General features: G+C 41.6%; 2 protein-coding genes across 2 annotated transcripts; one reads left to right on the plus strand and one right to left on the minus strand.

Moving 5' to 3' along the window:
* Positions 1-4,602, plus strand: LOC117510785 (glycerol-3-phosphate phosphatase-like). The gene is made up of 2 exons (XM_034170647.1): positions 1-23; positions 1,715-4,602. Exon 2 carries the CDS (start codon positions 1,792-1,794, stop codon positions 2,059-2,061), a length of 270 nt encoding a protein of 89 aa, XP_034026538.1. The 5' UTR covers positions 1-23; positions 1,715-1,791; the 3' UTR covers positions 2,062-4,602.
* On the minus strand, positions 4,463-13,530 carry mrps36 (mitochondrial ribosomal protein S36). The gene is made up of 4 exons (XM_034170646.1): positions 13,417-13,530; positions 8,267-8,330; positions 6,951-7,159; positions 4,463-4,878 (listed from the first exon to the last, which is right to left on the minus strand). Exons 1-4 carry the CDS (start codon positions 13,468-13,470, stop codon positions 4,861-4,863), a joined length of 345 nt encoding a protein of 114 aa, XP_034026537.1. The 5' UTR covers positions 13,471-13,530; the 3' UTR covers positions 4,463-4,860.
* Positions 13,531-14,430: the final 900 nt, after the last annotated feature.

The raw sequence follows: 14,430 nt of genomic DNA on the forward strand, positions 1-14,430 counted from the left end.
GACAGGCGGCAGGATCCTGCCAGGTACTGCGGCCTCCAGTTCACAACACACACACACACACACACACTCTCTCTCTCTCTCCATCATCAGGTGGCTCAAGAGTAGCTCCTCAAGCACGAGACAAGTCATCACCACAAGTGTAGATCAGATGTTTGGTTACTTGTTTGAATATTCATCACACTCACTGCACAAAAGGGGTGTCTGAAACTTTTAACCAAATGAACCAGTTACCAGAAACACCAGGATCTCTTCACTGGCACCATAGTGACATTCCTGTGACACATCACTGGCGTTCTTGTGGCACTGATGGGACATTCCTCTGGCTCCTCAGTATCACTGCAACAAACTTATTTTCATAATTGTTTAGTCAAGAAAATATTTGGCAGATCATTTGGCCCATATAGTGAAACTGTCAATCAGTGCTTTCCAGAGCTCAAGATGTCTTCAAATGACTTGTTTTGTCCACAACCCAGATATATTTACTATCAGATAGGAGTAAAGAAATTAGTATACTTGAAAGAATCCACATTTAAGATGCTTAAGTAAGAGAATTTGGTTATTAAAAATAAGACTCAAAATGATTTTCATAACAGTAATGAATTTAACAGTTGATTAATAATCAGTTGTTGCACCTCTACTCCTCAGTGGCTCTGCAGTGCCACAGGCATCTGTCGCAAGTGGACAAAAGAAAATTTAAGGACTTGTTTTTGTATGTTTGAAGGTGGATTTCATGCCTTTTATTATGGGGACAGTGAGGATATGACAAAGAAAATCTGCTTTGTGCTGCCACTGAGGCGTCTAAGGGGAGCCACTACAGGATGCTGCTGTGGTGCCCACCACCCAGGTGCATGTGGGTTGCAGCTGAGGCTGCCACTCAGGTGTCCACAGGTTCCTATTGCAATATGGAAGGTTTCTATTACCTCCCACACAATTGATTCCAAAAGTATTCTGTTGAATGTCAACATCCTGTTGTGCCTCTCTTCCCTTGTAATCTTGCTAACAAGGCCATTTTTGATGATAATAGAGCTTTTGGTAGCTAATACAAGAGTTCAAAGCTCAAAATATGCTACTTCACTCAAGACGAAATGCGCAATAAGGAAAGAGCGCTCACCAAATCCGGTCACAGGTGAGTGTGATGATACAGTCAGCACAGAGTACGGTTTGATAATCCTGATGCTTTAGATCTGGAACAAGTTGCTTAATACTCTGATAACTAGCCATGTTCTGGTCGACTGGCATACAGTTGTTGACCTGTATGCTAGTTTCTGCTCTATATTGTGCATGAGAGCTATTTTCAGCATGCAGAACTGGAATTGTGTCAGGAAGGGCATCTGACATGAAACCTGTGCCAAATTCTATTAAGGATCTGAAACCAGATTCGCTATGGTGACCCTAAACAATTGATGGCAGCAAAAATAAATAAATCTGTATATCTGTTGTGTAGCTCATTATACAAATGTTTTTCATTCGTTTATCATTTTTCAGCTTTGCAGTGTATGCTGTCTCATTTTTATGCTGTTACACCCCATACAGCATGTACAAACCTTGTTGTGATACTTCATCAAGTAGAGCATTTAATGATTAATCAAAATTTCATGTAATTACTCTCTTGCATTTATTTGGGGGATTAGTGAAATGTGGCTTTCTGCCTCACACCAAGTTGCAGACATGTATGATGGTGATGATTTGATCTGTGTTGGCTGTGTTCCTGCAGGTTCAGGTTCTCTCACTGCAGCCCTGGAGGTGGCATCAGGTCGTAAGGCCACTGTGATCGGCAAGCCGAGCCGCTTCATGTTCGAGTGCATCTCCAGTCAGTTCAGTGGGTTGGACCCCGCCCAGTGCCTGATGGTGGGGGACCGTCTGGAGACAGACGTGCTGTTTGGGTTCAACTGTGGCTTGGACACCATGCTCACTCTGACCGGTGTGTCTCAGATCGAAGACGCACAGGAGTACAGGAAGAGTGAGTTGTCCACCGACCACAGCTTGGTGCCAGACTACGTGGTGGACACCATCGCCGATTTCTTACCCGCCTTCGAGGAACTGGACGAACAGAGCAATTGATGCGTCTTTTCCAGCTCCTGTACAGAGGAGCACTGATTGCTTGTTGCATTTTAAATGGAATGTTTAGTTATGTTTGCACAAACGGTTCCACTCAGCAGTCAAAAACAACATGCTCTAAATGTTTCCCTCTACAAGGCGCTGTTCATGCTGTGAGTACTGGACAGAAAACATTCCACTCGCCTCAGTGTTTCTTCAAGTGTTGTGCCTCTTTGTGACTCCACAGTTCATTTTCTGCTGTTCGCATTTCTGTCATGATACTGCACTGCTCGAGTACACTGGTAGCGTGCTTGACGTTATGTTATGAACAGGTCAGAGGTATTTTTGTAGAGCTATGAACTTGTGTAAAAAGCACAATGAGCATTTATTGCACTTGTTTTCAGAGCAGAAGGGTCCCAGTTGAAGGCCTACAGGCCTGCCTATTCTCCATGTAATGTGGAGTTGTGTCAGGAAGGACATCCGGTGTAAAACTTGTGCCAAATGAACATGCAGATCCATCTCTGATCTGCTGTGCCAGCCCTGGGTGTGGGGGATCCAATGGAACTTACTTGCTGTAAACATGTTCTATGATGGATGACGGGAGCTGATTCATTACTTTATTAATTTCAAAGAGAGGTAGAAAAATAATTATTTCCTCCTGTGTGTGTGTGTGCGTGCGCCTGAGAATGTCGTTTTTGTTTTCTTATTTAAATACAAGAAATTGCATTTTCTCAGCTCTGGTGGACCAGTGCTGCATTCTGCTTGATGTTCTATCTCAGATCTTCACTGTTTTTAACATTTCTGCAGACAGTATTTTGTGAAAGGATTTGCACCTGAACTTGGCAACTTGATTAAGCAGACAGTTGTACATAAAGTGTGTAATGCCTGCAGTTGCATATGTGTTTGGACAGTGACACGTTTAGTAATTTTTGCCTCCATACACCACCACAATGGAGTTGAGAAGTATCAGGACGTGTTTGTGTAGGCTTTCAGATTTAAGTAAAAGCCTTTTTTTTTAACATCAAAAATCACATTAACCATTTAGGAAGTAAAGCTATTTATCCCATAAGTAATTGGACAAACTAATCTGTTAAAACGCAACATTTTTAATTTTACTGAGTATGTCCTGACTTCAATTACAACCATTAAGAAATACAAACTGCATTATATTTGGTAAATTTGTCTGAAGTAGGCAGGTCTAAACAATTGAGTGACTAGGTGAGAAGGCTTGTGAGGGGAAACCACCAAGACAAGCATGACAACTCTGAAGGAGATAGGCTTTTGTGGAAATGAGAAAGGACAGAATAGTGCAACATTTACCTGTTGTACCACCACAGCTTCATGGTAGAGCAGAAAACAATGTTTATACAAAAAAATCAGATCAAGTCTAGGCTTGAGGCTCCTTTGTGCATTAAGGCAATCCAGACCTCAAATTTCAGTCTTTAAGAAAATTATCCTATTTCACACCACTTTAGGGTTGTATAACGTAATGCAACATACAAAGGTTGCACCATCCAATTAATCCGATCACAGCCACAGAAGTCTGTTAGCACCTTCAGAGTTGTCGTGTCTTGGTGGCTTCCCTCACTAATTTCATACGATCACTGCCTACTTCAGACCGGTTTCCAATTCAGTAAAAGTGATTATTTGTATTTAAATCCTTGTGTCAAAATTACTTTTGTGCTCTGAAAAAATATAGGTATTGTGCATAAAACCCTGTAATTCCAAAATGGTTAATGTAACTTTTTAACCCCTAGAATTAAAGTTGAATGTCTCGACCACAAGAACATTTTTTTTTTTTTTATTTTAACTCCATTGGGGTGTTGTCGAAGCAAATTATTGTCACTGTTGTGTTATGTACCTGACTGTATACCCTGTAGGTATTAGCAACATTTTGACAGTCTTCATCAGTTTATCTTAATAGAACTTCTCATTCAGTGTCATGCAAGATAAAAAGTTTGCATAGTACCTGACTGCTTATGCTGACAGTGTTTACCCTCTATAGGAGCTGCTGCATGAAGTGACATCACATCCTTGAAGTCAGGTTCAAAGGATCTGAGCAGTTTTACATGGTGCAGTTCCACTGTACTTTAATGAGGACATAAAATATTAAATTGAGTTTTCTGAAACACAGCAGAATCTGCCAATCTGCCCGTCTGACAGGTGACCGTTTGTACTGTTGTGCCAGTATCCATCTGGGTCATAGCTTCCAGAGTGCCATAGTTAGAAAATCAATTGCAGTTTGTTGTTGGCCAGTCATACTGAGCTCTTGTGAAGTTTTGGTGTTGTTTATGTATATAGAGCATGCCAGCAACAACAATAATAAATACCTCAGATGGAGTCTAAATAGCATGCAGCTCATCTGTTGAAATCGATGTCTTGTAGTGTGCATACAGCATTTTGTCAATATCAAGCACTATAGTGTCAATGCAGCAAAATAGTCTTCAATTTAAACGAAGCAATTCACATGAAACATTCACTGTTCTTAATGTGACAAAGCATTCCTGCAGCTCCATTTCAAAACAATGGGTATGGTTAAGTGGCTGGCATAAGATCCTACAGCTTTAAACAAAAAAACATCCTGTTCTTATGCTTGGCAAGAGTGACATTAAAGACATGTTTTCGCTGCATCTCACACGAGAGGAAGCAGTGGATATACACCTTAATAATTACTCATAAAAAATGTATATTTCAAAAGGATTCATGTACAACTTTATTCTAGACAATATTACATGTGAGATTATGAGGTTTTGTGTTGAAGAACAGAATTGAAGACTCATTACAATCTCCACAGGTAAAAGCTTTGGCTGTCAGTACACTGCGTCACTCTGGTCCACCACGCTGTAGCAAAACAAAAATACAAATATAAAGAAGTCAATAAGGAAACTGGATCTCCTTGGTCCTGTGGGCAAGTCCATTTAGGTTTACATTCTCAGTTTCTGGTACTTGTCATTTAATGCTTTTCTACTATATACCACTATCACAATGTGTTTGCATTTAACAGCTAAAAAGCTACAATACAAAGAAGCAGGAGCCACCTATACATAATACCAACTAAATATGCCAGCAAGTATTTTGGCTTACACCATGTTCAGTGTTGCTACACACACCCACAGCTGTTGATTCTAAGAGGCAAAAATCCTGGTGTCAGTGCTCCAATACAATACAGTTTATTTCACACTGATGCAAATGTATACAGTGGGGAAAATAAGAATTTCATTACTGTCAATTTTGCAAGTTTTCCCACCTACAAAGAATGGAGAGGGCTGTAATTATTATCATAGGTACACTTCAACTGTGAGAGAAGCTGAAGTTTGATATGAACACAGACGCCATTGTGAAGCAAGGACAGCAGAGAAGTTATCTTCTCCGTAAACTGATTTCTTTTTCTGTCAGGCCTGCAATCCTTTGTTGCTTTTATCAGTCTTTTATTGAGTCTTTTGTGTTTTTCATTTATCTGCTGGTTTCACAGCCTCTCAGTGAAAGACAGAAACAGCCTGAACAACATTGTTAAAATTTGTTCAAAGATTATCAGAGTGAAACAAAGAGACTTACATACACTCTTTTTGCAATCAAGATCCTAAGGAAGGCTGAAATCATCTTGCTCATGTCAGGTCATGTTCTTTTAGGAGAGTTTCCTCTGCTTCCTTCAGGACGCTGTTATGCGTCCCTGGTGTGTAGAACCAACCGGTTTTTAAAGTCATTTATACCTTCAGCAATTCCACTTTTAAATGCTCCATAGGTCCGCCATGTTTTTATTTATTCTTGCTATTCATTTTAACTTCTTAAGTCTGTTTTATTTGTATTTAGTAGTTGTATTGTTGTTATATATTATTTATTTTTCTTAAAGGGACTGCTCAAATGAAATTGGCCCTTGTGGGATTAATAAAGTTGATTGATTGATTGAGCTCTCTTCAGGTCATTGACAGGTTCTCCCATGTAGTTCTGGTCTTTCTCAGAAAAATCCTTACCCCATGAGGTGAGATCTTGCATGGAACCCAGACTGACAAAGACTGACAATCATCTTATGTTTCTTCCATTTTCTAATAATTACGCCAACAGTTGTCTTCTCACCGAGCTGCTTGCTTATTGTCCAGTAGTCCATCCCAGCCTTGTGCAGGTCTACAATTTTGTCCCTGGCGTCTTTAGACAGCTCGTTGGTCTTGGCCATGGTGGACAGGTTGGAGTGTGATTGATAGTGTGAACAGGTGCTTTTTATACAGGCAACAAGTTCAAACAGGTGCAAATAATACAGGTAAAGAGTGCAGAATAAGAGGGCTTCTTAAAGAAAAATTAACAGGTCTGTTAGAGACAGAATTCTTGCTGATTGGTAGGTGACCAAATACTTATTTCATGCAATAAAATGCAAATTAATTATTCAAAAATCATACACAGTTGAAATGTACCTACGATAAAAATTACAGACCTCTCCATTCTATGTAGGTGGGAAAACCTGCAAAATCGACAGTGGATCAAATACTTATTTTCCCCACTGTTTACACGGACCACTGCAGACGTATGAGACTGCATAGATGAGGGTCATTCATGTAGATGTGTTCCATAGTTTCTCAAAAAAAAAAAATGTAGTGTTGCAAAAGCAGCTTGATCAATAAGCTGGAAGAAATAAGCACAGACTATGAGAAACCAATATTTTTCTGTTTGTGAGGGTGTGCGAGTGAGTGGGAGCAACAGAAACAAGAAAAATGGTGAGCCTTTTCGAGAAGTAACCAGACGCATCAGCGGTAAGTACTATTCAAGTTAAATTCCTGAGCACATATCACCAAAACGTCTGCCATTAAAGTATGGTCTTGTCAGGAAAGAATGCAGGAAATACAAACTCTTAAAGAGATAAGAGGACTAAATCGGAGGCAACCGTGTCAAGTTAATCTCAGCTCAAGTGCTGTGCTGCTCACCTGGATAAACTCGATCTCGTCCACTGTCAACGGTCTCCTGCGGTACCTTGCGGGGAGCTGCTGAATAGAAGCCAAGGTATCTGGTATCCCAGGGACTGGGGTTAACGGTACTGAAGGTCTTGATACTGGAGGCGGTGATGTCACTAAAGGAGAACTGGGGGTGTTGTGTTGTGGAACGTTAACAGCTAAAGTTTTCAATGCCTCTTGGGCTGTAAAAGCAAGAACAACACATCAGTAAGAAAACCAGAAATAAGTCTTTAAAGGCCCTTACAACATGCTTACATATTAGCCCAGAGTTCTGTTCTCGTCACAGGGAAAGTAGGTAGCCGAGAGTGACATGATCGGTGTCGCGAGCAGCGGGTGATGAAGAATTTAAACTTGCTTAGCGTTTTCTCTCTATAGTGGAAGTTGCCTTAATCTGTTAAATAAGTAAAGATCATACATAAAGATGGACAGATGCCCAATATCTTGTACGGTGTGTTCAGCCAGACTCTTTTCTCTGTCAGACAAACAGGAAGGACTCCCTAAAACCAAAGAGACTGAACTTAGTCAGCCATTAGTTCTGAGCTAAATGCTACATGTAATTCCTTTCCTGTAATGGGATATTGTATGTTAGCATGCGAGCAGCGTATACTTTTCAGTTCTGGGCATGTTAGCACAGTCATCAGTGTTTACTATCTGTAGATATCTGAAAACAAAGATTTTAGGTTTATTTTTCATTTTGCCTAAAAACATTTTTCGGTTTTGTTCTTTACTACATAATTGCTAAACAAAATATAAGCTGGTACTGTGTTCATAATCAATTGATCCTTTAGACAATTGAGATAAACACCAAACGCTGATGGTTTCCAGCTCCTCAAATATATATATATATATATATAAGCACGCGCACACACACACACACACACACACACACATATTGTTTGCTAATTTGTCAAAACAAGGAACTTGAATGTATGAGGGGTGATTGATGAGTTTGAGCCTGACCTAGAAAAATTAGGACAGGCTTCATCTTTTGCATTCTGAGAATAACAACATTTCTTAACATTGACCCATTGAGTCAAAACTTGAGAAATTCTCGAGAAATCTTGGTTTCTCAGAATGCAAATGATGGAGAAAGACACCTTACTGTTCTGGGTCAGGTGCAAAATGTCTCAAACCCCCCGTGACAGCTTCCACTTTAAGAAGTTGTAATGACATATTTCATTATTTCACTGCTTAATGATATTTCGAGAATGAAATGAAATGAAAAAAAAAGACATAAACTGGTAATTATAACAAGCGTTTGTTCCAGTTTTGCTTTCTTACATACTCACCGTTGGGCTGTGGGACGTTGAGCCGGTTGGGAAACTTGATAAGAGGAGTGTGTGGCCGAACAGCCTGTAAAAAGAACACAGCTTTGATGAAGATTGTTTATTACCCAAAGACATCAAAATATGGTCATTGTGTATTGCGAAGGCTTTGCATCCATCTGTTTGCCTGTGCTCAGCATAGGTCCAGTCCTATTACTGCCAAGGTCTTCAAATTCACGAGGAACATTCTTAGGAAACAGACCTTGGACAAGTTTAAAGATGGCTAACCTTGACCTATTTAAGAGGTCAAAAGGTCATATTCTGGTTCCTATTTTTACGCTATGAATCATGCAAATCCACCTTTTTTTGTGTGGAGGGGGATGACAGCCAATCAGAGTATAAAGGCACCATGATGTCACTGGCTGGTCTCTCTGGCTGCTAATTCAACATGGCAGAATCTGTTTCAAAACTGCTGCTTTTCTGTGTAAATCTAACATGTTTCTCATATATTATGTAAAAGCTATTGGGAAATAAACACTTCTAAAACTGAAAACACTGTTTTTGTAACCTCATAACACCTCTGGATCACAGAAGTCATTGGGCATGAGACAGGGTACGGCCTGGACAGGACGCCAGTGTGTCACAAGGCCAATACATGTTATCCAACACTAAATTTTTTAAAATAATGGTTTAATTGATGTTGGATAAAGATAAGGCCCAATATTGTCATTATATATACACATTAAATTTGTCCTCTGCACTGAAACCATCTTAATTACGGTTAGACACAAACCAACCAGTTGGAGCCGTTGGTACAGTGCATCCGGAAAGTATTCACAGCACTTCACTTTTTCCACATTTTGGTACATTACTCCAGAATGGATGAAATTCTATTTTTTTTTCTGTCGAAATTCTACACATAATACCCCGTAATGACAATGTGAAAAAAGTTAAAAATTTTTTAGATTTTTGCAAATTTATTTAAAACAAACAAACAACAACAAAAAAACAAAGAAATCACAAATTGAGCTCAGGTGCTCCTGTTTCCACTGATCATCCTTGAGATGTTTCTACAGTTTAACTGGAGTCCACCTTTGGTAAATTCAGTTGACTGGACATGATTTGGAAAGACACACACCTGTCTACATATAAGGTCCCACAGTTGACAGTCCATGTCAGAGCACAAACCAAGTATGTAGTCAAAGGAATTGTCTGTAGACCTCCAAGACAGGATTGTCTTGAGGCACAAATCTGGGGAAGGATACAGAAACATTTCTGCTGCTTTGCAGGTCCCAATGAGCACAGTGGCCTCCATCATGTGCAAATGGAAGAAGTTTAGATGCAGCAGGACTCTTCCAAGAGCTGGCTGCCCATCTAAACTGAGAGATCAGGGGAGAAGGGCCTTAGTCAGGGAGGTGACCAAGAACCCGATGGTCACTCTGTCAGAGCTCCAGCATTCCTCTGTGGAGAGAGAAGAACCTTCCAGAAGGACATCCATTTCTGCATCAATCCACCAATCAGGCCTGTATGGTAGAGTGGACAGACAGAAACCACTCCTTAGTAAAAGGCACAAGGCAGCCTGCCCGGAGTTTGCCAAAAGGCACCTGAAGGACTCTCAGACCATGCGAAACAAAATTCTCTGATCTGATGAGACAAAGAATGAACTTTTTGGCGTAAATGTCAGGCATCATGTTTATAGGAAACCAGGCACCATCCCTACAGTGAAACATGGTGGTGGCAGCATCATGCTGTGGGGATGTTTTTCAGTGGCAGGAACTGGGAGACTAGTCAGGATTGAGGGAAAGATGAATGCAACAATGTACAGAGACATCATGGATGAAAACCTGCTCCATAGCACTCTCAACCTCAAACTGGGGTGATGGTGTATCTTTCAGCGGGGCAATGACTCTAAGCAGCCAAGATATCAAAGGAGTGCCTTCAGGACAACTCTGAATGTCCCTGAGTGGCCCAGCCAGAGTCCAGACCTGAATCTGATTGAACATCTCTGGAGAGCTCTGAAAATGGCTGTGCACCAACACTCCCCATCCAACCTGATGGAGCTTGAGAGGTGCTGCAAAGAGGAATGGGCAAAACTGCCCAAAGATAAGTGTGCCAAGCTTGTGGCATCATATTCAAGAAGACTTGAAGCTATAATTGCTGCCAAATGTGCATCAACAAAGTATAGTGAAAAGGGTGTGAATACGAATAGACATGTGATTCCTTAGTTTTTTTTTTTTTTAATTTTAGTAGATTTGCAAAAAAAAAAAAAAAACAACAAAAAAACAAACAACAAAAACAAAACAAAAAACACCAACAACTCATGTTGTTATTTTGGGGTGTTGTGAGCACAATTTTGAGGGGAAAAATGTATATACTCCATTTTGGAAGAAGGTTGCAACATAACAAAATGTGGAAAAAAGTGAAGCGCTGTGAATACTTTCTGGATGCACCGCAGCCACAGCCCGGCACAATGGGACCAACTCCAGATGTAGAGATGCTGCCATTGTCAAGAAAAGTGAAAGAAGCAGACCCTAACAGCATGTTTTGATAGTGGGAGGAAACCCACACAGACACAGGGGAGAACATGCAAACTCCAAACAGAAAGGAACTAGGAATGTGTGAAATAGAAACCCAGATCTTCATGCTGCAAGGCAAGAGTGCTGATCACAGAGCCACTGTGCTGCCCATGTTCCATACTACAACTTGTGTCTGGGATGTTCATGGTGTTTTTGTTTTTTTTGTTGCCAGCTTGCACTCGACCGAGACGGACGCACTTTTCTCTTCTCCCTCCCTCCTTATCTTTCCTGCTTTTGTGGCGTGTTGTCTGTGAGGCTGCAGCGTTGCTCTTCTGGAAACGACAAAAATGGATCTGTTAAAATGGTCTCTGAACGCAATTGACACTATTTTTTCTACAAGATCTTCGGGAGCGGAGGACCCGACCTGTCCTGCTGGGACGCATGTGATGGGTTACGTTATGGACTCGTGGAGGAGATGGCAGGTCATGTGCCTTTACATGCTTTCTGTGGAGGACGTTGAAGATGTGTACATATTCGGCTTAGTGGTGACCGGCTTTCTGATGTGTGGAGCGGGGCACTTGCTGATTTACCGGAAAATCAAGAAAGTGGAAGCAGCTTTGATTGGTCGTTCCAAGCTGCCCTATATGATTGATTCGATTGGGAAGGCAGTGGCTGCGCAGTCGGCGGGGGTTAACCGCGCATTGGATGACATCTCTGGGAAGATTGCAGCCCTGGAAACCCGCTTTGACCGTCTGTGAAGACCACATTCTACATTTCAGATGCATTGGGAGCCACTCTGTTCTCAGAACTGTGGAATCTTTCAGGCGTCTGTTAATCTGGCTATTCATCTGGCTTCCCCAAATACAGCTGCACTTCAAGGTCGCTGTGATAAGATACCTCCTCAGAAGAACAACACTCTTATGCCTCGCTCCCTGGTCTTCCCCCCTCCCCTCAGCTTCTCCAGCCCTGACGTGAACTGTGGACTGTCCAGGACTTTCTCAGCCTGCGCAGGGCTGTTCCCTTCCCCCCCCCCCCCCCCAGACTGTCGAACAAGGCCGTCGACGGCGCTGAAACTGGCTGCCTTCCGGAATGTTCTGATAAACTGGTCCTTTCAAATCTCGGTTGTCGTCCTGTGTCCTTGTTTTGTCTCTGTGATTATTGTTTTTTTGTGCTGATGGGATTTTTTTTTTTTTCCTCATTGCCGCTGTGTAATGCAGCGGCTATGAGGGTTTTTTTTCTTCTCCTTTTCCCTCGTGTTTTGCTTCATATATATGTTTTATGTACCGGGCCGGCCTATGTGTTGTGTGTTGTTTGTTATGGGTCGGTGTTGGTTTGCTCAGCCCTGCTGTTGACCAAGGCAGGGATGTACATCTGGAGCTGGTCCCCGGGCGCCTACTGGTGACCTCTGCTCCTACTGGCAAATAGGATGGGTTAAATGCAGTAGCCACATTTCATTGTGCAGGAAAGTTCTTCTGTTCTGTGCATATGACAATAAAATTTCCTTGATCCTTGAGTGGCAAAGAGACAGATTTTCCAAATAAGACATAAACTTTTGGCTAAAGTCCCCCACTATGAAGCTGTACAACAGGTGATGCAACTGACAATAGTTGCCTTGTGTACAGTTTCTCCAATCACAGCTACAGAAATCTATAACTCCTTCAGAGTCATCATATGTGTTTTGGTGGCTTCCCTCACTAGTCCCCTTGCACAATCACATATTGACTGGAAATGCTCGTGTTTCCATCCCCTGAATTGTTGAAAGAAAACTGGCTGTAAAAGTGATGATTTAGTCCTGATACCCTGAAGGGACTCAGAGTAGAGCAGCTACTTTTCACATTAAAGGGAGCCAGTTGAGTGGTTTGGTTGTTTTTTGCATCTGGTGAGGATGCTCTCTGGTCACCTCCCGAAGGAGGTCTTCCAGGAAAGTCCAACTGGGAGGAGAACCCAGGGGAAGACCCATTACACGCTGGAGAGATTATATTTTCCATCTGGCTTGGGAATGCATTGGGATCCCCCAGGAAGAGATGTAGGATTTGTCTGAGGATGGGGAAGTGGATGAAGCTGTTTGCTCTGCTGCCACCGCGACCTGGACCCGGATAAGCAGCTGAAATGAATGAACGTAATTATGTTGGGTTGTCTGGTTACCTGTAGCCTCTGAAAATGAGAGTGTAAAAATGGCTGTAATAACTCAATTGTTAATGTGGTATTCTTGTACAAAGGCAGAATGACAAAAATTGTGTTTATCCAAATACAAAGAGACGCTTAGTGATCATCCTGGTCAGTGCTGTTTGTGTATTTAAAATGTAAAATTTAACTTTGACACACTTACTAATGAATTTTATGTCCCTGCTTTCTCACTTTGGATAAAAGCAGCTCTTTAGTATAAATTAAGTTATGGTTACATAGACAGGGCAGAAAAATAAACGCAGTGCGATACTTTAAGCGACAAAAATTTAAATAAAGAGCGCGATGTAAACTGTCAATCACAAGGACGTTAATGAGACGGACTTTTCTCACCGAAAAGGTGAGAAAATAAAACTAAATACGCAGAGAAAAGGTGACAACTAAAGAGATACCACATAAACGTTCAGAGTACCTACACACAGTAACGTGCATGTAAAAAAGAAAAAGAATCAGCTTTTGATGTGTTATTGTTACCTGAATCACCCTGGCTGCAGGCGCTGCCATTTTGGAGCTGACTTTGCTCCCCATGATGACCTCACTCTTTTACTTCCGGTTTTGAAACGCACCAGCAGACGGCGCACGAGACCCATAGTCTCACACGCGCCACTAGCTCAGGCAGTGGATGCTGTCGTTTTGACCGAACAACGTAATACAGTTTCCGTATATTCTGTGTTAGTTCGCGCCCGCGGCCGAGGTGCTTGATGAATTCCTGCGCAAAAAGTAGTTCCCAGACCTGCGATGACAATGTATTTTTATGGGTAACAAAAACATCAGAAGTATTTTTGGCCCAAGAACCTGTGTATCTTGTGTGTTTTTTACGCCTAAATGGTTGTAAATCAATACTCACACAGGGCCGTATATAGGAATGTGAAAGGGGGGGTTCAAATCCTTGAGTTGGGGGTCCAGTGGGCCGCAGGGCCCCCGGTGGGGTCGAGGGGCAACGCCCTCGTGGGGGGGAGCTCAGGGGGGCGAAGCTCCCCAAAGCAGAAGCTTTTTGAGGATTTCGAGGGGTAAAAAGCTAGATAAATTTCATTTGAAACCCAAAATGTAGCATTTTAGGAAATACATTTTTATATACAAAGTCCTTGCTTGGGATTGGATCAGTTGCCATAAGAACCACCCAGGAAGAACCAAGATAACATTAATGCAAACTTTATACCTGCCTGGCGTGAAGAAACTCACGCATGCGCACGAAGGTTCAAGCTTGGCTGATGCAAGCGCACGAAGGTTCAAGCTTGGCTGATGCAAGCGCACATGATTCAAATCCATATAGTTTTTGCAAAAAATAAAAAGGTCAGATAGTTTTCTAACAGACCTCGTATTTAGCGGTATTAATATTCACGTTTACATTATGAATATGTACGTATATGTACGTTATGTATTAAAATAGCGGTATTTAATTTGGCGACCTTGTTTAACTCGCGAAATTTGCATAATAAATCCCACGCAAATATTTGCACCTTTACAGTATTTGCAACAGGAAGGAGA

This window comes from Thalassophryne amazonica, chromosome 5, assembly GCF_902500255.1.
Source record: "Thalassophryne amazonica chromosome 5, fThaAma1.1, whole genome shotgun sequence".
NCBI lineage: Eukaryota > Metazoa > Chordata > Actinopteri > Batrachoidiformes > Batrachoididae > Thalassophryne > Thalassophryne amazonica.